The sequence below is a fragment of the Cherax quadricarinatus genome, chromosome 62 (genome assembly GCF_038502225.1).
Source record: "Cherax quadricarinatus isolate ZL_2023a chromosome 62, ASM3850222v1, whole genome shotgun sequence".
In the NCBI taxonomy this organism is placed as follows: Eukaryota; Metazoa; Arthropoda; class Malacostraca; order Decapoda; family Parastacidae; genus Cherax; species Cherax quadricarinatus.
The window spans coordinates 3,267,128-3,293,459 of record NC_091353.1 but is presented as its reverse complement, the minus strand read 5'-3'; the positions used below and the strand labels follow the sequence as shown (position 1 = coordinate 3,293,459).

The 26,332-nt window shown below is 45.4% G+C and overlaps 1 protein-coding gene across 1 annotated transcript in view; it reads right to left on the bottom strand.

The window, feature by feature from the left end:
* Positions 1 to 19,161, bottom strand: part of LOC128687116 (large neutral amino acids transporter small subunit 1) — a 198,251-nt gene extending 179,090 nt beyond the window's left edge. The window contains exon 1 of the mRNA XM_070098339.1: positions 18,729 to 19,161. Coding sequence (XP_069954440.1) covers positions 18,729 to 18,940 — 212 coding nt within the window. The 5' untranslated portion in view covers positions 18,941 to 19,161. The remainder of the gene's footprint in view (positions 1 to 18,728) is intronic.
* Positions 19,162 to 26,332: the final 7,171 nt, after the last annotated feature.

Genomic DNA, 26,332 nt, shown 5'->3' with positions numbered 1-26,332 from the left:
TACCTACAGTACCCCTCCATGTTCTTACCTACAGTCCCCTCCATGTTCTTACCTACAGTACCCCTCCATGTTCTTACCTACAGTACCCCTCCATGTTCTTACAGTCCCCCTCGATGTTCTTACCTACAGTACCCCTCCATGTTTTTACCTACAGTACCCCTCCATGTTCTTACCTACAGTACCCTCCATGTTCTTACCTACAGTACCCCTCCATGTTCTTACCTACAGTCCCCCTCCATGTTCTTACCTACAGTACCGCTCCATGTTCTTACCTACAGTACCCCTCCATGTTCTTACCTACAGTACCCTCCATGTTCTTACCTACAGTACCCCTCCATGTTCTTACCTACAGTCCCCTCCATGTTCTTACCTACAGTACCCCTCCATGTTCTTACCTACAGTCCCCTCCATGTTCTTACCTACAGTCCCACTCCATGTTCTTACCTACAGTACCGCTCCATGTTCTTACCTACAGTACCCCTCCATGTTCTTACCTACAGTACCCTCCATGTTCTTACCTACAGTACCCCTCCATGTTCTTACCTACAGTTCCCTCCATGTTCTTACCTACAGTACCCCTCAATGTTCTTACCTACAGTCCCCTCCATGTTATTACCTACAGTACCCCTCCATGTTCTTACCTACAGTCCCCCTCCATGTTCTTACCTACAGTCCCCCTCCATGTTCTTACCTACAGTCCCCGTCCATGTTCTTACCTACAGTCCCCCTCCATGTTCTTACCTAAAGTACCCCTCCATGTTCTTACCTACAGTACCCCTCCATGTTCTTACCTACAGTACCCCTCCATGTTCTTACCTACAGTACCCCTCCATATTCTTACCTACAGTCCCCCTCCATGCTCTTAGGTACAGTACCCCTCCATGTTCTTACCTACAGTACCCCTCCATGTTCTTACCTACAGTCCCCCTCCATGTTCTTACCTACAGTCCCCCTCCATGTTCTTACCTACAGTCCCCCTCCATGTTCTTACCTACAGTCCCCCTCCATGTTCTTACCTACAGTCCCCCTCCATGTTCTTACCTACAGTCCCCCTCCATGTTCTTACCTACAGTCCCCCTCCATGTTTTTATCTACAGTCCCCCTCCATGTTCTTAGCTACATTCCCCCTCCATGTTCTTACCTACAGTCCCCCTCCATGTTCTTACCTACAGTCCCCCTCCATGTTCTTACCTACAGTCCCCCTCCATGTTCTTACCTACAGTCCCCCTCCATGTTATTACCTACAGTCCCCTCCATGTTCTTACCTACAGTCCCCCTCCATGTTCTTACCTACAGTCCCCCTCCATGTTCTTACCTACAGTCCCCCTCCATGTTCTTACCTACAGTCCCCTCCATGTTCTTACCTACAGTACCCCTCCATGTTCTTACCTACAGTACCCCTCCATGTTCTTACCTACAGTACCCCTCCATGTTCTTACCTACAGTACCCCTCCATGTTCTTACCTACAGTCCCCCTCCATGTTCTTACCTACAGTCCCCCTCCATGTTCTTACCTACAGTCCCCTCCACGTTCTTACCTACAGTACCCCTCCATGTTCTTACCTACAGTCCCCCTCCATGTTCTTACCTACAGTCCCCCTCCATGTTCTTACCTACAGTCCCCTCCACGTTCTTACCTACAGTACCCCTCCATGTTCTTACCTACAGTCCCCCTCCATGTTCTTACCTACAGTCCCCCTCCATGTTCTTACCTACAGTCTCCTCCATGTTCTTACCTACAGTCCCCTCCATGTTCTTACCTACAGTACCCTCCATGTTCTTACCTACAGTACCCCTCCATGTTCTTACCTACAGTACCCCTCCATGTTCTTACCTACAGTACCCCTCCATGTTCTTACCTACAGTACCCCTCCATGTTCTTACCTACAGTCCCCCTCCATGTTCTTACCTACAGTCCCCCTCCATGTTCTTACCTACAGTCCCCTCCACGTTCTTACCTACAGTACCCCTCCATGTTCTTACCTACAGTACCCCTCCATGTTCTTACCTACAGTACCCCTCCATGTTCTTACCTACAGTCCCCCTCCATGTTCTTACCTACAGTCCCCTCCACGTTCTTACCTACAGTACCCCTCCATGTTCTTACCTACAGTACCCCTCCATGTTCTTACCTACAGTTCCCCTCCATGTTCTTACCTACAGTCCCCCTCCATGTTCTTACCTACAGTCCCCTCCATGTTCTTACCTACAGTCCCCCTCCATGTTCTTAGCTACAGTACCCCTCCATGTTCTTACCTACAGTCCCCCTCCATGTTCTTACGTACAGTCCCCCTCCATGTTCTTACGTACAGTCCCCCTCCATGTTCTTACCTACAGTCCCCCTCCATGTTCTTACGTACAGTCCCCCTCCATGTTCTTAGCTACAGTATCCCTCCTTGTTCTTCACTCCTAAAGTACAAGGTCTAGTATCCTTCCTTGTTCTTCACTCCAGTACATCTCTTTGTTCTTCACTCTTCCAGTACAAGGTCTAGTATCCCTCCTTGTTTTTCGCTCCTCCAGTGACATAAGAACATAAGAATGGAGGAGCACTGTGGTAGGCCTACTGGCCCAACCCAGCCTAATCTCATTTTTTACCGTGCCTCATTTCCGTCAGTTCAGGTAGCAGTCTTGATGCTCTAACTTGCACTCTCCAGTTTCACTTTTATTTACTAAGTATGAGTTGCACAGTGGTGCTGCGTACTCAACAGTGCGTCCTACTTATGAGGTAGACTGTTTGAACGAGTCTTCATGAATCCCACTTATAAGATGGAAAACGTAACCTCAACTGCTGCTTTAAAAAGACATGTCAGCAAACACTAAGTCATATTTATTAGAAGACGTTTCGCCCCTGCGACCCTGATCACTTCTCAAGATCCCATGATAGAAATGATTTTTAATATAAGATAAGATAAGATAAGATTTCGTTCGGATTTTTAACCCCGGAGGGTTAGCCACCCAGGATAACCCAAGAAAGTCAGTGCGTCATCGAGGACTGTCTAACTTATTTCCATTGGGGTCCTTAATCTTGTCCCCCAGGATGCGACCCACACCAGTCGACTAACACCCAGGTACCTATTTGCTGCTAGGTGAACAGGACAACAGGTGTAAGGAAACGTGTCGAAATTTTTCCACCCGCCGGGAATCGAACCCGGGCCCTCCGTGTGTGAAGCGGGAGCTGTAGCCACCGGGCCACTATATATGTCCTAGTGTTTGCTGATGTGTGTTTCTAAATCAATTTGTTGGTATCTGTTACCAAGGCTGATGTTATTATTCTGTTTATACGGGTCCTCAATGTTTACTATGACTTAGTTCCAGTTTGAGTTTTCGAGGGATCAGCTCTAGCTGTTGGGCTGGAAGAAGCCTGAGGGATAAGTGCATCACTCAGCAGCACGAACCATTCTGTCTCTCTCTTTCTCTCTCTCATATAACCATTCAACAAATAATGCTAATTAGGTACCTTCGTCAATATAAGTCACATCACCGAAAATACTAACAGTGTTTTTTAAACAATAATGTACGACACAAGATGAATAATAACTTTCAATTTGGACAAGAGTGAAGCACTGTGCTGACAAGTGTGTTCTAAACCCTGTGTCTTGTCTTCACTACCGTCGGCAGCGTTTATTAGTGTGATGTTCTCAGTGGGTGTTCTCACTATAATAGATAGTGAGAACAAAAGTTAGCTATGTTTCCCAGTCATATTCCATCACACAACTTGAGTTGGCAGACTTACAGTATGGGCAGCTGGATATTACCAAGTATTTCCGCTAAGGATTCTGGCTACAGCAGAACTGCAGTTAATGTTACTTGGGAAATACGCATGGCCATGAGAAAGGTGCGAGATGGGGGTGAGGAGGGGGAGGGGAGGGGGACAGGGGGGTGTCTGGTTGGGAGAGGAGGGGGTGTTAGGTCAGTTTAAATTATTATACACACCATACCCCTCCTGTGGGTGGTAGTCATCCCATGCCCCTCCTGTGGGTGGTAGTCATCCCATACCCATCCTGTGGGTGGTAGTCATCCCATACCCATCCTGTGGGAGGTAGTCACCCCATACCCATCCTGTGGGTGGTAGTCACCCCATACCCATCCTGTGAGCGGTAGTCACCCAATGCCCATCCTGTGGGTGGTAGTCACCCAATACCCATCCAGAGGTAGTAGTCACCCAATACCCATCTTGAGGTAGTAGTCACCCCATACCCATCCTGTGGGAGGTAGTCACCCCATACCCATCCTGTGGGCGGTAGTCACCCAATACCCATCCTGTGAGCGGTAGTCACCCAATACCCATCCTGTGGGTGGTAGTCACCCCATACCCATCCTGTGGGCGGTAGTCACTCAATACCCATCCTGTGGGTGGTAGTCACCCCATACCCATCCTGTGGGCGAAAGTCACCCCATACCCATCCTGTGGGTGGTAGTCACCCCATATCCATCCTGTGGGCGGTAGTCACCCAATACCCATCCTGTGGGCGGAAGTCACAAAATACCCATCCTGTGGGTGGTAGTCACCCCATACCCATCCTGTGGGTGGTAGTCACCCAATACCCATCCTGTGGGTGGTAGTCACCCCATACCCATCCTGTGGGCGAAAGTCACCCCATACCCATCCTGTGGGCGGTAGTCACCCCATACCTATCCTGTGGGTGGTAGTCACCCCATACCCATCCTGTGGGCGGTAGTCACAAAATACCCATCCTGTGGGTGGTAGTCACCCCATACCCATCCTGTGGGCGGCAGTCACCCCATACCCATCCTGTGGGCGATAGTCACCCCATACCCATCCCGTGGGCGGTAGTCACCCTGGGGTGGAAGGTACGTGAGTATTTATAGTCAGGTTCAGAATGTTGAGGTCAGGTGGAGAATGCTGCATCTGATGATCTACCGGGTGGGGTTATATAGTCTAAAATCTTGGGTAGCTTGGCAGGGGTAATGGACAAGTTGTGAGTAGACCTTCTGCAGTGTTCTATGTTCTTATGTGGGATAGCGATGAAGAAGTTTCTTGGCAAGTGGTTCAGCTATGTTATAGAAGCCATTGTTCTGGTTGAAATTGTTGGTTATAGAGATAAGCGATGGTTCCAGGATTCATCGGTACTGAGTGTTGTCTTCTGTGGCGATGTCTTGAGTTTCTGTAGTTAATTAAATGGTTGTGTGAACTGCGATGTTGTACACAGGCATTCCTTGTATCGTCAGTCCTGCTTGCGTATTGGTGTTCTGAAATACGTGTTTGGAGGTCTCTTGATGTTTCGCCCACGTATAATTTGTTGCAGTCATTGTAGTCATTACAAGGGATTGTGTATACCCCTGCAGAGGATGGAAGCTTGTCCTGTCTACTACTGGTGATGTCCTTGATGGTCGTGGTTGTGGAGGTAGATACTTGGAATGATGTATTGGAAAAGATGTTGGAAACATGTTTGGCAATGGAGTTGGTGGGGAGGACTATGTATCTCTTCTCGGCAGTGTCTTCTCTGGGTGTGTTGAAGATGTTTAATGCCCGCCGTCTGCAGTCTCTGATGAAGTGACGAGGATAGTGGAGTTTAGAAAATACTTGTTCAATTATAGTGCATTCTTCCTCAAGGAACTCATTGCTGCAGATTCTGAGTGCGCGCAGGAAGAAGCCTATAATTACACCACGTTTAGTTTTGGTGTCGTGGTGAGAGTAGAAGTGGAGAAGACCGCTTTGGTTGGTTGGTTTCGATAGACTTTAAAACGAAGTTCATGGTCAGCTTTGCAGAGAAGAACATCAAGGAAAGGAAGAGTGTTGTCTACTTCTTCTTCTTCAAGTGTGAACTGGATTGAAAGCTCGACCTGGTTGAGCTTGTCTTGGAGAGCTTGAACGTTGAAGCGCCTGGGAGTTATGAGGAGAATGTCGTCAACATAACGGAGCCAGGTGACAGTCGAAGGAATAATGGTGGAGAAACGCTCGGCTTCCAGACGTGCCATTTATAAGTTCGCCAGGACGGCACTGAGTGGCGAGCCCATGGGTAGACCAAAAGTCTACAACCACGGTGTTGTAAACACCACCTCCAAGGCTGAGGGACTGATTACCTCATCTTTTGTATATAGTTCTTCTGTTTTCTAATTATGTCCAAGAATTTGTATTGATAAAGCCACTGGATGGCGAAACGTTTACAATAAAGATAACCAGATGTTGCACAAGTGTCTTAACTTTCATCTTCAGACCAAAAGTCTGTTGAAAGAGGTGATTTTCGAAAGAGAAACACGTAAAGCCGACACATAGTTCAACGAGGTCGATGAAATCGCTGGCTGGAATAGGAAGATCAAGTGAATCGTCAATTTCAACCAGAACAATGGCTTCTATAACATAGCTGAACCACTTGCCAAGAAACTTCTTCATCGCTATCCCACATAAGAACATAGAACACCGCAGAAGGTCTACTCACAACTTGTCCATTACCCCTGCCAAGCTACCCAAGATTTTAGACTATATAACCCCACCCGGTAGATCATCAGATGCAGCATTCTCCACCTGACCTCAACATTCTGAATCTGACTATAAATACTCACGTACCTTCCATCCCAGGTAGATCTGTTTGTGACTTGAAAAAGCCCACTGTGTGGGCGAAACGTTGTCAATAAAGGATCACATTAAACTGCATATGTGTTTATGTTTCCATTGTGTCGGTATTTTATACCATTTATTTTCACAAGACTGGTGTGTTGTCTGACACAAGACAGTTGTGTTGTCTGACACAAGATTGGGGTGTTGTCTGACACAAGATTGGGGTGTTGTCTGACACAAGACTGGTGTGTTGTCTGACACAAGACTGGTGTGTTGTGTGACACAAGACTGGGGTGTTGTCTGACACAAGATTGGGGTGTAGTCTGACACAAGACTGGGGTGTTGTCTGTACACAAGACTGGTGTGTTGTCTGACACAAGACTGGGGTGTTGTCTGACACAAGACTAGTGTGTTGTCTGACACAAGACTGGTGTGTTGTCTGACATAAGACTGGGGTGTTGTCTGACACAAGGCTGGTGTGTTGTCTGACACAAGATTGGGGTGTTGTCTGACACAAGACTGATGTGTTGTCTGACACAAGACTGATGTGTTGTCTGACACAAGACTGGTGTGTTGTCTGACACAAGACTGGTGTGTTGTCTGACACAATACTGGTGTGTTGTCTGACACAAGACTGGTGTGTTGTCCGACACAAGATTGAAGTGTTGTCTGACACAAGATTGGGGTGTTGTCTGACATAAGATTCGGGTGTTGTCTGACACAAGATTGGGGTGTTGTCTGGCACAAGATTGGGGTGTTGTCTGACACAAGATTGGGGTGTTGTCTGACACAAGATTGGGGTATTGTGTGACACAAGATTGGGGTGTTGTCTGACACAAGATTGGGATGTTGTCCGACACAAGATTGGGGTGTCTGACACAAGACTGGGGTGTCGTCTGACACAAGATTGGGGTGTTGTCTGGCACAAGACTGGGGTGTTGTCTGACACAAAACTGGGGTGTTGTCTGACACAAGACTGGTGTGTTGTCTGACACAAGACTGGGGTGTTGTCTGACACAAGACTGGAGTGCTGTCTGACACAAGACTGGTGTGATGTCTGACACAAGACAGGTGTGTTGTCTGACACAAGACTGGGGTGTTGTCTGACACAAGACTGGTGAGTTGTCTGACACAAGACTGGGGTGTTGTCTGACACAAGACTGGGGTGTTGTCTGACACAAGACTGCTGTGTTGTCTGACACAACACTGGTGTTGTCTGACACAAGACTGGTGTGTTGTCTGAAACAAGATTTGGGTGTTGTCTGACACAAGATTGGGATGTTGTCTGACAAAAGATTGGGGTGTTGTCTGACACAAGATTGGGGTGTTGTCTGACACAACACTGGTGTTGTCTGACACAAGACTGGTGTGTTGTCTGACACAAGATTGGGGTGTTGTCTGACACAAGACTGGTGTGTTGTCTGACACAAGATTGGGGTGTTGTCTGACAAGATTGGGGTGTTGTCTGACACAAGACTGGTGTGTTGTCTGACACAACACTGGTGTTGTCTGACACAAGACTGGTGTGTTGTCTGACACAAGAATGGGGTGTTGTCTGACACAAGATTGGGGTGTTGTCTGATACAAGATTGGGGTGTTGTCTGACACAAGATTGGGATGTTGTCTGACACAAGATTGGGGTGTTGTCTGACACAAGATTGGGGTGTTGTCTGACAAAAGATTGGGGTGTTGTCTGACACAAGATTGGGGTGTTGTCTGACACAAGATTGAAGTGTTGTCTGACACAAGATTGGGGAGTTGTCTGACACAAGATTGGGGTGTTGTCTGACACAAGATTGGGGTGTTGTCTGACACAAGATTGGGGTGTTGTCTGACACAAGATTGGGGTGTTGTCTGACACAAGATTGGGGTGTTGTCTGACACAAGATTGGGGTGTTGTCTGACACAAGATTGGGGTGTTGTCTGACACAAGACTGGTGTGTTGTCTGACACAAGATTGGGGTGTTGTCTGACACAAGATTGGGGTGTTGTCTGACACAAGATTGGGGTGTTGTCTGACACAAAATTGGGGTGTTGTCTGACACAAGATTGGGGTGTTGTCTGACACAAGATTGGGGTGTTGTCTGACACAAGATTGGGGTGTTGTCTGACACAAGATTGGGGTGTTGTCTGGCACAAGATTGGGGTGTTGTCTGACACAAGACTGGGGTGTTGTCTGACACAAGATTGGGGTGTTGTCTGACACAAGATTGGGGTGTTGTCTGACACAAGATTGGGGTGTTGTCTGAGGGGAAGAGTTGAATACAAAGAATAACCCGGGAATTTCCCCAACAAAAATAAAATAAAATTTCCAGGTAATCTTACCGGTTTTATCCAACAACCTCAATCACTAGAACATTCTTCCCTTCCTCTCTCCCTTCCTCCCTCCTTCCGTCCTCCCTCCCTCCGTCCCTTCCTCCCTCCCTCCCTCCCTTCCTCCCTCCCTTCCTTCCTACCTCCCTTCCTTCCCTCCTCTCTCCCTTCCTACCTCCCTCCCTTCCTCCCTCTCTTCCTACCTCCCTCCCTTCCTTCCTTCCTTCCTTCCTCCCTCCCTTCCTACCTCCCTCCCTTCCTTTCTTTCTTCCTACCTCCCTCCCTTCCTCCCTTCCTTCCTCCCTTCCTACCTCCCTCTCTCCCTCCCTACCTCCCTCCCTCCTTCCTTCCTACCTCCCTCCCTTCTTTCCTACCTCCCTCCCTCCTTCCTTCCTACCTCCCTTCCTCCTTCCTTCCTACCTCCTTCCCTCCTTCCTTCCTCCCTCCCTCCCTCCCTTCCTCCCTCCTTCCGTCCTTCCTCCCTCCGTCCCTTCCTCCCTCCCTCTCTCCCTTCCTCTCTCCCTCCCTTCCTCCCTCCTTCCGTCCTCCCTCCCTCCGTCCCTTCCTCCCTCCCTCAGTCCCTTCCCCCCTCCCTCCCTCCCTTCCTCCCTCCCTCCGTCCCTACCTCCCTCCCTACCTCCTTCCTACCTCCCTCCCTTCTTTCCTACCTCCCTCCCTCCTTCCTTCCTACCTCCCTTCCTCCTTCCTTCCTACTTCCTTCCCTCCTTCCTTCCTCCCTCCCTCCCTCCCTTCCTCCCTCCTTCCGTCCTTTCCTCCCTCCGTCCCTTCCTCCCTCCCTTCCTCCCTCCCTCCCTTCCTCCCTCCTTCCGTCCTCCCTCCCTCCGTCCCTTCCTTCCTCCCTCCGTCCCTTCCTCCCTCCCTCCCTCCTTTCCTCCCTCCCTTCCTTCCTACCTCCCTTCCTTCCTACCTCCCTTCCTTCCTACCTCCCTACCTTCCTACCTCCCTTCCTTCCTACCTCCCTTCCTCCCTTCTTTCCCTCCTCCCTCTCTTCCTACCTCCCTACCTCCCTCCCTCTCTTCCTACCTCCCTACCTCCCTCCCTCTCTTCCTACCTCCCTCCCTCTCTTCCTACCTCCCTACCTCCCTCCCTTCCTACCTCCCTCCCTTCCTTCCTTTCTTCCTACCTCCCTCCCTTCCTTCCTCCCTTCCTACCTCCCTCCCTCCTTCCTTCCTACCTCCCTTCCTTCCTTTCTACCTCCCTCCCTCCTTTCATCCTACCTCCCTCCCTTCTTTCCTACCTCCCTTCCCACCTCCCTCAATCGTTTCCTTCCTCCCAAGTCAGCTAGATCTGCTATTACCCAGGAAATATTTTTGTTATACATGTGCGTCATACTGTACACTCTTATAATTTAGTAAACCAATATATATATATATATATATATATATATATATATATATATATATATATATATATATATATATATATATATATATATATATATATATACAGAGGGGAAAATGCTTGCTGCATACTTGGCTCGCATCCGGCCTCGGAGGAGCTGGAGGAAATTCATGATCTTTAATACACTGTACCATTGTATTCATGTTTGTGTTTTCTGTAAATTTATTCTGTTTATTAATAAATGTTCATATAGAATATAAAATATATGGGGTGGTAGGAGAAGAAAATATTCAAACAGCTCCGGGGAGAACCTTGAGTTTTCAGCACCCATATCCAACACATAACAAAAAAACTATCCAAAACAGTTGGGATCCTCTCCAAGATACGATACTACGTGCCCCAAAATGCCCTTCTCACACTATACCATTCACTCATTTATCCATACCTCACCTATGCTATTTGTGCTTGGGGATCAACTGCAGCAACACATCTAAAGCCAATAATAACCCAACAAAAAGCCACAGTAAGAATAATCACTAAATCCCATCCCTGGCAACACACCCCCACTCTTCATAGATCTAAACTTACTCCCTGTTCAGAACATCCACACTTACTACTGTGCAATCTACATCTACAGGACCTTAAATTCCAATATTAACGTTGACCTAAGATGCTTTCTTGATAGTTGTGACAGGACCCACAGGCATAACACCATACACAAACGTCTCTACGACATTCGTGTCCGACTAAATCTTTACAAAAATTCAATGTATGTCAAAGGCTCTAAAATCTGGAACACCCTACCTGAAAACTCTAGAACTGCAGACACATTCATCACCTTCAAAACTACCGTTAGAAAACATCCTATCTCCCTGATACACCCCGTCAACTAACTACATAAAAACCACCTGGTGGTTCACACTTACACTCACTCACTCACCCATTTGACTATAAGCACAGAAATACGAATCTTAATCTTAAAATAATGATTCCTAACTAGTCATAAGTTTGCCTGTGATACTCCAATATAGAAACTATGTATTGTGCCATAACAAAAGCATTCACATTGCTAAACTCACAAACTAGTATTTAGTCACTTAGTATTTAGTCAACTTACTCCATAATTTGTAATAATTTAGGGTTAAGAATTAATATAAGTTTGCCCGAAATGCCTAGCCTTGCTAGGTGTTTCAGTGGCCCCCTCTGTAATTAGTATTTTATTACATGTAAACCACACAATAACCAAAATCTGTAAACCCCACTTTGTAATCCTTTGAGAGAATAAACTTGATTGGTTGACTGAGTTTTCCCCGAGGTACGTTTATTGTCTTCTCTGAGGATGAGGGTCCCCAGTCCAGCTATAGAGGTGGTACTTCCCTATATTATATATATATATATATATATATATATATATATATATATATATATATATATACATATATATATATATTCATATATATATATATATATATATGCAAAACAACCACTGTGAAAGAGTAGTGAAATTCCAAGCGCTTTCGTAACTACTCACATTGTCATAGTTCCTTGACAATGTGAGTAGTCACGAAAGCACTTGGAATTTCACTACTCTTTCACAGTGGTTGTTTTGCATATTTTAAAATCACCTGTTTACTGTGATCTTATTGCATATATATATATATATATATATATATATATATATATATATATATATATATATATATATATATATATATATATATATATATATATATATATATATATTATATATATATATATATATATATATATATGTGTGTGTGTGTGTGTGTGTGTGTGTGTGTGTGTGTGTGTGTGTGTGTGTGTGTGTGTGTGTCGTGCCGAATAGGCAGAACTTGCGATCTTGGCTTAAATAGCAACGTTCATCTTGCCATATAGGACAAGCGAAAATTTGTGTATGCAATAATTTCGCCAAAATCATTCTGAACCTAACGAAAAAAATATATTTCACTGTGTTTGTTTAGTATTAAATTACTGTAAGCAAATCTAAAATATATTAAGTTGGGTTAGGCTAAAATAAGTTTTCCTTGTTATAATAAGGTTAGGTAAGTTTTCTAAGATTCTTTTGGTGCAAAATTAAAAATTTTTACATTAACATTATTGAAAAAATATATCTTTAAACGTATAAGAGAAATTTTTAGAAAGGACTTAATTTTAAATGAGTTCTTGCTAATTGACCAGTTTTACATATTCGGCACGACATATATATATATATATATATATATATATATATATATATATATATATATATATATATATATATATATATATATATATATATATATATATATTATTACTATATATGTGTGTGTGTGTGTGTGTGTGTGTGTGTGTATCTTTCTTTCAACACACCGGCCGTATCCCACCGAGGCGGGGCGGCCCAAAAGAAAAAACGAAAGCTTCTCCTTTTACATTTAGTAATATATACAGGAGAAGGGGTTACTAGCCCCTTGCTCCCGGCATTTTAGTCGTCTCTTACGACATGCATGGCTTACGGAGGAAGAATTCTGTTCCACTTCCCCATGGAGATAAGAGGAAATAAACAAGAACAAGAACTAGAAAGAAAATAGAAGACACCCCAGAGGGGTGTGTATATATATGCTTGTAAATGTATGTGTACCTGGAGGTTACCTGGAGGTTATTCCGGGGATCAACGCCCCCGCGGCCCGGTCCATCACCAGGCCTCCCGATGGATCAGGGCCTGATCAACTAGGCTGTTACTGCTGGCCGCACGCAGTCCAACGTACGAGCCACAGCCCGGCTGATCTGGCACTGACTTTAGGTATCTGTCCAGCTCTCTCTTGAAGGCAGCCAGGGGTTTATTGGCAATTCCCCTAATGCTTGATGGGAGGCTGTTGAACAGTTTTGGGCCCCGGACACTTATGGTGTTTTCTCTTAGTGTACCAATGGCGCCCCTACTTTTTATTGGCGGCATTTTGCATCGCCTGCCCAGTCTTTTACTTTCGTAGGGAGTGATTTCTGTGTGCAGATTTGGGACCATTCCTTCCAAGATTTTCCAAGTGTAGATTATGATATATCTCTCCCTCCTGCGTTCCAACGAGTACAAGTCAAGTGCTTCCAAGCGTTCCCAGTAGTTAAGGTGCTTGACAGAACTTATACGTGCAGTAAAGGATCTCTGTACACTCTCTAGATCTGCGATTTCACCTGCTTTGAATGGAGATGTTAATGTACAGCAGTATTCCAGCCTAGAGAGAACAAGTGATTTGAAAAGGATCATCATGGGCTTGGCATCTCTCGTTTTGAAAGTTCTCATTATCCATCCTATCTTTTCTTTGCACTTGCGATCGTGGTACTGTTGTGATCCTTGAAAGTGAGATCCTCAGACATTACTACTCCCAGGTCCCTTACATTATTTTTCCGCTCTATTGTATGGCCGGAGTCAGTAGTATACTCTGTTCTAGTTATTATCTCCTCCAGTTTTCCATAACGGAGTAGTTGGAATTTGTCCTCATTGAACATCATATTGTTTACCGTTGCCCACTGGAAAACATTGTTTATATCTTCTTGGAGGTTAACCGCGTCCTCAGCAGATGACAGCCTCATGCAGATCCTAGTATCATCCGCAAAGGATGATACGGTGCTGTGGTGTGGTGACCTAAGTGTAAGTAGAAGAAGCAAGACGTACCTGAAACCTTGCATGTTCATGAGACAGAAAAATGGACACCAGCAATCCTACCATCATGTAAAACAATTACAGGTTTTCGTTTTACACTCACTTGGCAGGACGGTAGTACCTCCCTGGGTGGTTGCTGTCTACCAGCCTACTACCTAGAATATATCTATATATATATATCTAGATATATATATATATATATATATATATATATATATATATATATATATTTGGTACAGATACATTTTGCCGTATAAGTCATGACTCCCTTCACCCACGTTACCCCCGCTATTGCTCCCCGTGCCCACGATGCCAGTAATGTCACAAGGTGGGCCGAGTTCCCAGGGGCATAGCCAAGAGGCATCTGCCAGGTGTGCAACCGGAAATGTACACACAATCTCACAAGTCTAAACATCCGTGCACACGATGAGTGCCAAGGTTCCTGGAGAGCTACAACCAGGAACAACCAACAGCCCCTCCCAGCAGACAGAGCTGACAGCCACCGTGACTTCACCTGTACAGATAACCTAAAATCTGCAATCAAATTAACATCCACCAGGACGATGACACACATCCACAAAGCAGCTCGCCCTCAAGCTGCTACTAAATTCGCTGACCTCTAAATGTAAGTCAGCGATGCCCCTGAAATCAATGGATCCTAGCACGACTCACGAAATCGTAATGACACGATTGCAAACAAACCATACCACGGGCGGGATTGATTATTATTATTATAATCAAGGGGAAGCGCTAAACCCGTAGGATTATACAGCGCCCAGGGGGGGATGTGGAAGGCATTCAGGCTTAATTCGGGGAACTGGAGCACAGATTCAATTCCCTAAATCAAGAGCCCCTCACCAACATCAAGGAACCTTCCATGAGGGGCGGGCGGGATTGAACCCGCGGTCAGAGAGTCTCAAAACTCCAGACCGTCGCGTTAGCCACTGGACCAGCTAGCCACAATAAGATTCGTCCAACTAGGTATATTTCTACACCATAGGAAGGTTAGCATAGGCACCACTGTGACCACAAATGCACTTGTGGTCACAGTGGTGCCTATAACCTTCCTATGGTGTAGAAATACACCTAGTTGGACGAATCTTATTGTGGCTAGCTGGTCCAGTGGCTAACGCGACGGTCTGGAGTTTTGAGACTGACCGCGGGTTCAATCCCGCCCGTGGTATGGTTTGATACTAGCACAATCTACTGCTTTTTGGCAATGCCTGTCTGGCTGTCCCACCCAGGAGGAACAAGTATCTGACATTTGTTATTAGGGCATTAAATGCATTCCCTTGAGATGACAACCTCATCCGTCTTCCCTCTAGGGCGACAAACACCAGTCGGGGAAATGCCAACAACAGAACATCTGTTATCTCCAAAATCAGAGCTCAATTTAGCAAAAAAAAAAAAAAATAGAAGAAGGTAATACTACTGGAGCACTCAGGCTTATAACGTCATTACAGCACAAGCCGTGAAGGACAAACATCCACCCAGAGCTCCAAATACCAACTATGAGAGTGCAGCAGGTGAATTATTATTATAATCAAAAAAGAAGCGCTAAGCCACAAGACAGCAGGTGAAGAACATTTAACCCTCCAGGACGCTGATGTGTATAAAACCGCCTTGTCATTACCACGGGGCTCAGCAGGGGGTTTCACCTGTTTATGATCACTTCATTTAAAACAAATGCTCAATCCAGCACTCTGGAGGGTTTCAGAGAGGTTGCTGTCTAAACTCACTAAATTTTCCAATGTCTGCCTGGCTGACAGTGTCCCGGCCACTCTTCTTTGGTACCTCACTATGTACCCTCCGCAAAAAGGGTGAAGGAATCAGGCCACTGCAGTGGGCAACACCCTTCCGCGCCTCATCGCCAAGGCAGCAGTAAGAATGGTGTGTCAAGAGGTTGCCACAATGCTGAAACCAGCACAACTCGGTTCTGGTGTTCAACAAGGCTGTGAAGCAGCCGCCCATGCAGCACGAGTATACATCAATAACATGTCAGATGAAAAAGCCTATTCAAACTAGACTTTGCCAATGCATTCATCTTAGAAGGGGTGCTGCTCTCCAAGCAGTTTCTAGACACTTCCCTTCCCTCTATCCTTTCATACAATCGTGTTATAGTGGGACTTCTAAACTACTGTTTGGAGACCATGAAACTGACTCGTGCGAGGGTGTACAACAGGGAGACCTTCTAGCCCCTTTTCTGCCTGGTCATCAAGCACGTCACAGAAACAGTCCAGTGAACTCAATATCTGATTCTTGGATGTGTAAAGTAAAAGGACACAAGTGCAACTAATGTGACATTTTTATTGTGGCAACGTTTCGCTCTCCTGGTAATTTTACCAACATTATTACATGATTCTTGGATGATGGTACCCTGGCTGGTATTACAGAATCTTTTATAGAAGACATCAGAAAAATAAAGGACACTGGCGAGAGACTGGGCCTATCTTTAAACCCCGCTAAATGTGAAACGGTTTCTACTAATCGACAGATAATTGGGGATATTAGTGTTGTTTTACCACGAGCCATCGATCCAGCCAATAGCACTCTCCTTGGTGTTCCTCTTGAGTCCAATCTAATAACCTGAGAATCTCTCTTGATGTGTTCCATGTAATCCGAGAATCTCTCCTGATCAGAAGTCAATGACTAATTTTACTGGGTTAAACTAGATTAAATCTATATAAATATTACAACATGCACCCTTGAATCTGCGTGCCCTCAAGACCATTGTAACGATTTTGTATACCCTGTATCCAAAGCCTGAAGAAAAAGTTACTAAACCTAAATCGATGGTTAATCTTATTTGGATTGGTTTTAACCCGTGTAAGTCCCAAACTGTCATTTTTATTGAAGAAATTGGGAACATTGAAATACTGGTTTTGATAAGATAATTTGAGAGTTCCTCATCTGAATGACGTTAAACCTTCATCACGGTAACTTGATAATGCAACTTCTGAGCGGTTTCAAACTTAGTGTTTTATAAGATATTGATCAGTGTGCGATTATTAAGAATGTCTCTTCAGCTAGGCTTGTAATTTTAAAATTTGTTTTTTTATGGAAAGATATAATTTGTATTGGGTTGTATATACATCCTAATTTGTCAACTTGTGAATGCATTTTCCCTTCCACTAAAAAATCTTCAACACTAACATTAAGCTTCATAACAAACTTAGCCCCTACTCTGCACTATGCCTTTCGTGTGTATTGAGGTAAAGGGGACTGGGGTTATGCAATACAGGACAGTAGAAATATGTCACTGACTTTTTTGGGTTACCTGAGGTAATTTACACATAATCGTGCTTATGGGGACCTGTACCCAAATCAAACTTATTTACGGGGATACCTGTCTTGGATCATGAAGCGACGAAAGACATCTAGTGTAACCAACAATGCTTTTTATGACCAGAGATACGCTGAAGGATGAAGAAAAGCTGGTGTGGGGAAGGACGGGGGTAGAGGGAGAGAGGAATAAAGGCAGCAGGAGAGACAAGATGTACTTGATGTGTGTGGTGACGGTAGGTCTGTCACCTCACTACACCTCTTGATGTGTGTGGTGACGGTAGGTCTGTCACCTCACTACATCTCTTGATGTGTGGTGACGGTAGGTCTGTCACCTCACTACACCTCTTGATGTGTGGTGACGGTAAGTCTGTCTCCTCAATACACCTCTTGATGTGTGTGGTGACGGTAGATCTGTCATCTCACTACACCTCTTGATGTGTGTGGTGACGGTAGGTCTGTCACCTCACTACACCTCTTTGATGTGTGATGACGGTAGGTCTGTCACCTCGCTACACCTCTTGATGTGTGTGGTGACGGTAGGTCTGTCTCCTCACTACACCTCTTGTGTGTGGTGACGGTAGGTCTGTCACCTCACTACACCTCTTGATGTGTGTGGTGACGGTAGGTCTGTCACCTCACTACACCTCTTGATGTGTGTGGTGACGGTAGGTCTGTCACCTCACTACACCTCTTTGATGTGTGATGACGGTAGGTCTGTCACCTCGCTACACCTCTTGATGTGTGTGGTGACGGTAGGTCTGTCTCCTCACTACACCTCTTGTGTGTGGTGACGGTAGGTCTGTCACCTCACTACACCTCTTGATGTGTGTGGTGACGGTAGGTCTGTCACCTCACTACACCTCTTGATGTGTATGGTGACGGCAGGTCTGTCAACTCACTACACCTCTTTGATGTGTGCTGACGGTAGGTCTGTCACCTCACTACACCTCTTGATGTGTGTGGTGACGGTAGGTCTGTCACCTCACTACACCTCTTGATGTGTATGGTGACGGCAGGTCTGTCAACTCACTACACCTCTTTGATGTGTGCTGACGGTAGGTCTGTCACCTCACTACACCTCTTGATGTGTGTGGTGACGGTAAGTCTGTCACCTCACTACACCTCTTGATGTGTATGGTGACGGCAGGTCTGTCAACTCACTACACCTCTTTGATGTGTGCTGACGGTAGGTCTGTCACCTCACTACACCTCTAAATATAACCACGTTGGTACATTTTGATTCCTCTAAGACTCTTAATTACCTAACCTTGAAGACCTTTACCAAGGACCAACAATGTAAATAAGACTAACTTTTCTTTGGGTTATTCTGGTGGGTAATTTACACTATGATAATTGTATTTACGTGTACCTGTGCCTAGATAAACTTAATCAGGACGACGTTTAATTTATACAAGGTTTTGTCAAGTAGGTGAAATGTAGTAATAAGGGCCATCTGGAGTATGTTTTTTACCACTTGTTAACTATACAATTATCATTATCATTCAGTCATTAACGTCACAGAGTACCAAGTACCCTTGTAAGGAGTGTAATTTAACATGTTGTAGTGTTATGAATTTTAAGTACAAAGTTACTAACCTGAAGCAGTGAGCACCAATAGTACAGAAGACACCACAGATGGTCCAGACATAGAGTGCAGCAGCTGGTGAACCAGCGTAGTGTAGTACTCCACCTGGAGACACAAACACTCCAGAACCAATGATGGAACCCACGATGATTGAAACACCATTGATCAGTGTTACTTTTCTCCTTAATACTACTCTTCCTACTTCACTCTCTGTTACCTCCATATTTACTCTTGTAACTCTCCTTCTTATCTCTCTCTTGCTGTTCTCAAGCTTCCTTATTGCTATTTATGACAGCTTTCTTCTCTTCCTGTCTTTGTATCTCTCTTCCTGCTGATATGCTTTCTTCTTGCTGTTTTTTTTTATGACTAAGCTTTCTTCTCTTCTTGTCTCTCTTCCTGCTGTCAAGCTTCCTTATTGCTCTTTATGACTAAGCTTTCTTCTCTTCTTGTCTCTCTTCCTGCTGTCAAGCTTCCTTATTGCTCTTTATGACTAAGCTTTCTTCTCTTCTTGTCTTCTCTCTTCCTACTGTTAAGCTTCCTTCTTGCTCTCTAAGACTAAGCTTCCTTCTCTTCTTGTCTCTCTTCCTGCTGTCAAGCTTCCTTCTTGCTCTTTATGACTAAGCTTCCTTCTCTTCTTGTCTCTCTTCCTGCTGTCAAGCTTCCTTCTTGCTCTTTATGACTAAGCTTCCTTCTCTTCCTGTCTTCTCCCAAGCTTCGTTATTCCTCTATAACTCAACTTTCTTCTCGTCTTCTCTCAGACTTTCCTCTCGTTATTTACTGCGGATGCTGATAATGTCCTGGCTGATAGTTCACAGTAGCTGTCAGTTAACAGCCTCAAAAGAAGCGCTAAGCCACAAGGGCTATACAGCAACAGCCTCAAATACGCAGTAATTATTGATATATAACTCAAAGATTATAGGAGACAGCGAGGAACCTTGTCCAACACCAGTCACTGTTGTTACCAGTAGATCTCTGGTAGATGATGTTAACACTGACTGGTAGATGATGTTAACACTGACTGGTAGATGATGTTAACACTGACTGGTAGATGATGTTAACACTGACTGGTAGATGATGTTAACACTGACTGGTAGATGATCGTTACACTGACTGGTAGATGATCTTTACACTGACAACAAGTGCTGCAGTGTTCCGGCAGGCCAAGAACTTGATGTCAACTGCAAAATAAACAATGAACTTAAAAGCAAAACTTTCAAGTCCAAAATGTTGGTGCTAGGTGTTGGTGACTTTGGTCTGAAGGAAAATTAAATCTTGTACCAGTACGACAAAGTCCGTCATTTTTTCATGAAATTAATGCAATACCTCAGCAACCTAGTAAGAGCTTGCAACAGCCGTGAGCTACACGAGAGAGAGATAGAGAGAGTGACGACAGCACACACCTCGATGACTGCTCCAGGGACACTGGCCGCTCCAGCCGCCGCCAAAACGTTTTATCTCACACTGGGAAAAGTTGTTTTACGGCAGTTGATACCGACTCGGGACTCTTAATCCATGGAACTGGAATTATCTTTCTTAAACTGAACAGAACTAGCTTCCATTCCCCAGGCAATGAATGACCCCTATGGGTTGAGCGCTCCCTCCTCACCCCGTAAATGCAACAGCGTAGTCTGGCGGCGCCACTGTCAAACGCAAAAAAAAATCATTTAGTTAGAGTTCATTGAATTATTCAAGATTAAACTCTACACAAACTCTACACAAACTCTACATAAACTCTACATAAACTACACAAACTACTACATAACTTAAAAAACATGTATGAAGCTCTCTTCCAATGGAAATAAATAACTTTGTTCTGGGTTATCCTGGGTAATTTGTTACTATGTATAAGTAACTATACACTTACTTACTTACTTACTTACTTACTTACTTACTTACTTACTTACTTATTATTCAGCAGTATCAGCAGTATCATCATGCAGCAGTGTACGACTCAGGTATAAAAATAAGGAGCCGCTGAGAATGATTTTCCAGGAGAACTTATTGCGTCATGATGGTGGATGTGACAACACTACTGACAACACTGCTGACAACACTGCTGACAACGCTACTTACTTCCTGACAACACTACTGACTCCCTGACAACATTACTGACTCCCTGACAACACTACTGACTCCCAGACAACACTACTGATAACACTACTGACTCCCTGACAACACTACTGACTCCCAGACAGCACTACTGATAACACTACTGACTCCCTGACAACACTACTGACTCCCTGACAACACTACTGACTCTCTGACAACACTACTGACTCCCTGACAACACTACTGACTCCCAGACAACACTACTGATAACACTACTGACTCCCTGACAACACTACTGACTCCCTGACAACACTACTGACTCTCTGACAACACTACTGACTCCCTGACAACACTACTGACTCCCAGACAACACTACTGACTCCCAGACAACACTACTGACTCCATGACAACACTACTGACTCCCACACAACAATACTGACTCCCAGACAACACTACTGATAACACTACTGACTCCCTGACAACACTACTGACTCCCTGACAACACTACTGACTCCCAGACAACACTACTGACTCCCAGACAACACTACTGATAACACTACTGACTCCCTGACAACACTACTGACTCCCAGACAACACTACTGACTCCCAGACAACACTACTGATAACACTACTGACTCCCTGACAACACTACTGACTCCCTGACAACACTACTGACTCCCAGACAACACTACTGACTCCCAGACAACACTACTGATAACACTACTGACTCCCTGACAACACTACTGACTCCCAGACAAAACTACTGACTCCCTAACAACACTACTGACTCCCAGACAACACTACTGACTCCCAGACAAAACTACTGACTCCCTAACAACACTACAGACTCCCAGACAACACTACTGACTCCCTAACAACACTACTGACTCCCAGACAACACTACTGACTCCCTGACAACACTACTGACTCCCTGACAACACTACTGACTCCCAGACAGCACTACTGACTCCCAGACAACACTACTGATAACACTACTGACTCCCTGACAACACTACTGACTCCCAGACAAAACTACTGACTCCCAGACAAAACTACTGACTCCCAGACAAAACTACTGACTCCCTAACAACACTACTGACTCCCAGACAACACTACTGACTCCCTGACAACACTACTGATAGCACTACTGACTCCCTGACAACACTACTGACTCCCTGACAACACTACTGATAACACTACTGACTCCCTGACAACACTACTGACTCCCTGACAACACTACTGATAACACTACTGACTCCCTGACAACACTACTGACTCCCAGACAAAACTACTGACTCCCAGACAAAACTACTGACTCCCTAACAACACTACTGACTCCCAGACAACACTACTGACTCCCTGACAACACTACTGATAGCACTACTGACTCCCTGACAACACTACTGACTCCCTGACAACACTACTGACTCCCTGACAACACTACTGACTCCCAGACAACACTACTGACTCCCTGACAACACTACTGACTCCCTGACAACACTACTAACTCCCAGACAACACTACTGATAACACTACTGACTCCCTGACAACACTACTGACTCCCTGACAACGCTACTGACTCCCTGGCAACACTACTGACTCCCTAACAACACTACTGACTCCAAGACAACACTACTGATAACACTACTGACTCCAAGACAACACTACTGACTCCCAGACAACACTACTGACTCTCTGACAACACTACTGACTCCCTGACAACACTACTGACTCCCAGACAACACTACTGACTCCCAGACAACACTACTGACTCCCTGACAACACTACTGACTCCCAGACAACACTACTGACTCCCAGACAACACTACTGACTCCCTGACAACACTACTGATTCCCTGACAACACTACTGATAACACTATTGACTCCCTGACAACATTACTGACTCCCTGACAACACTACTGACACCCTGACAACACTACTGACTCCCTGACAACACTACTGACTCCCAGACAACAATACTGACCACACTACTGACTCCCTGACAACACTACTGACTCCCTGGCAACACTACTGACTCCCTGACAACACTACTGATAACACTACTGACTCCCTGACAACACTACTGATAACACTACTGACTCCCTGGCAACACTACTGATAACACTACTGACTCCCTGACAACACTACTGACTCCCTGACAACACTACTGATAACACTACTGACTCCCTGACAACACTACTGATAGCACTACTGACTCCCTGACAATACTTCTAATAACACTACTGACTCCCTGACAACACTACTGACTAGCTGACAACACTACTGACTCCCTGACAACACGACTGACAACACTACTGACTCCCTGACAACACTACTGACTCCCTGACAACACTACTGACTCCCTGACAACACTACTGACTCTCTGACAACACTACTGACTCCCTGACTACACTACTGACTCCCAGACAACACTACTGACTCCCAGACAACACTACTGACTCCCTGACAACACTACTGACTCCCTGACAACACTACTGACTCCCAGACAACACTACTGACTCCCTGACAACACTACTGACTCCCTGACAACACTACTGACTCCCTGACAACACTACTGACTCCCAGACAACACTACTGATAACACTACTGACTCCCTGACAACACTACTGACTCCCTGACAACACTACTGACTCTCTGACAACACTACTGACTCCCTGACAACACTACTGACTCCCTGACAACACTACTGACTCCCAGACAACACTACTGACTCCCTGACAACACTACTGACTCCCAGACAACACTACTGACTCCCAGACAACACTACTGACTCCCTGACAACACTACTGACTCCCAGACAACACTACTGACTCCCAGACAACACTACTGATAACACTACTGACTCCCTGACAACACTACTGATTCCCTGACAACACTACTGACTCCCTGACAACACTACTGACTCTCTGACAACGCTACTGACCCCTTGACAACACTACTGACTCCATGAAAACAGGACTGACCACCAGACTTAAGAACTGAAAACACTACTGACTCCTTGACAACACTACTGACTCCCTGACAACACTACTGACTCCCTGACATCACTACTGACTCCCTGACAACACTATTGACTCCCAGACAACACTACTGATAACGCTACTGACTCCCAGACAACACTACTGACTCCCTCACAACACTACTGACTCTCTGACAACACTACTGACTCCCTGACAACACTATCCCTGACAACACTACTGACTCCCTGGCAACACTACTGATAACACTACTGACTCCCAGACAACACTACTGACTCCCAGACAGCACTACTGACCCTCTGACAACACTACTGACTCCCTGACAACACTACTGACTCCCAGACAACACTACTGACTCCCAGACAACACTACTGACTCCCTGACAACACTACTGACTCCCAGACAACACTACTGACTCCCAGACAACACTACTGATGACAACACTACTGATTCCCTGACAACACTACTGATAACACTATTGACTCCCTGACAACATTACTGACTCCCTGACAACACTACTGACTCCCTGACAACACTACTGACTCCCTGACAACACTACTGACCACACTACTGACTCCCTGACAACACTACTGGCTCCCTGGCAACACTACTGACTCCCTGACAACACTACTGATAACACTACTGACTCCCTGACAACACTACTGATAACACTACTGACTCCCTGACAACACTACTGACTCCCTGACAACACTACTGACTCCCTGACAACACTACTGACTCCCTGACAACACTACTGACAACACTACTGACAACACTACTGACAACACTACTGACAACACTACTGACTCCCTGACAACACTACTGACTCCCTGACAACACTACTGACTCTCTGACAACGCTACTGACCCCTTGACAACACTACTGACTCCCTGAAAACACTACTGACTCCCAGACAACACAACTGATAACACTACTGACTCCCAGACAATACTACTGACTCCCTGACAACACTACTGACTCCCTGACAACACTACTGACTCCCTGACAACACTACTGACTCCCAGACAACACTACTGATAACACTACTGACTCACAGACAACACTACTGACTCTCTGACAACACTACTGACTCCCTGACAACACTACTGACTCCTTGACAACACTACTGACTCCCTGACAACACTACTGACTCCCTGACAACACTACTGACTCCCTGACAACACTACTGACTCCCAGACAACACTACTGATAACACTACTGACTCCCAGACAACACTACTGACTCTCTGACAACACTACTGACTCCCTGACAACACTACTGACTCCCAGACAACACTACTGACTCTCTGACAACACTACTGACTCCCTGACAACACTACTGACTCCCAGACAACACTACTGACTCCCAAACAACACTACTGACTCCCTGACAACACTACTGACTCCCAGACAACACTACTGACTCCCAGACAACACTACTGACTCCCTGACAACACTCCTGATTCCCTGACAACACTACTGATAACACTATTGACTCCCTGACAACATTACTGACTCCCTGACAACACTACTGACTCCCTGACAACACTACTGACTCCCTGACAACACTACTGACCACACTACTGACTCCCTGACAACACTACTGACTCCCTGGCAACACTACTGACTCCCTGACAACACTACTGATAACACTACTGACTCCCTGACAACACTACTGATAACACTACTGACTCCCTGACAACACTACTGACTCCCTGACAACACTACTGATAACACTACTGACTCCCTGACAACACTACTGATAGCACTACTGACTCCCTGACAATACTTCTGATAACACTACTGACTCCCTGACAACACTACTGACAACACTACTGACTCCCTGACAACACTACTGACTCGCTGACAACACTACTGACTCCCTGACAACACTACTGACTCCCTGGCAACACTACTGACTCCCTGACAACACTACTGACTCCCAGACAACACTACTGATAACACTACTGACACCCTGATAACACTACTGACTCCCTGACAACACTATTGATAACACTACTGACTACCTGCCAACACTACTGTCTCCCTGACAACACCACTGACTCCCTGGCAACACTACTGACAACACTACTGACTCCCTGACAACACTACTGATAATACTACTGACTCCCTGACAACACTACTGATAACACTACTGACTCCCTGACAACACTATTGATAACACTACTGACTCCCTGACAACACTACTGTCTCCCTGACACCACTACTGACTCCCTGGCAACACTACTGACAACACTACTGACTCCCTGACAACACTACTGATAATACTACTGACTCCCTGACAACACTACTGATAACACTACTGACTCCCTGACAACACTACTGATAACACTACTGACTCCCTGACAATACTGCTGATAACACTACTGACTTCCTGTTAACACTACTGACAACACTACTGACTCCCTGACAACACTGCTGATAACACTACTGACTCCCTGACATCACTACTGATAACACTACTGACTCCCTGACAACACTACTGATAACACTACTGACTCCCTGACAACACTACTGATAACACTACTGACTCCCTGACAATACTAC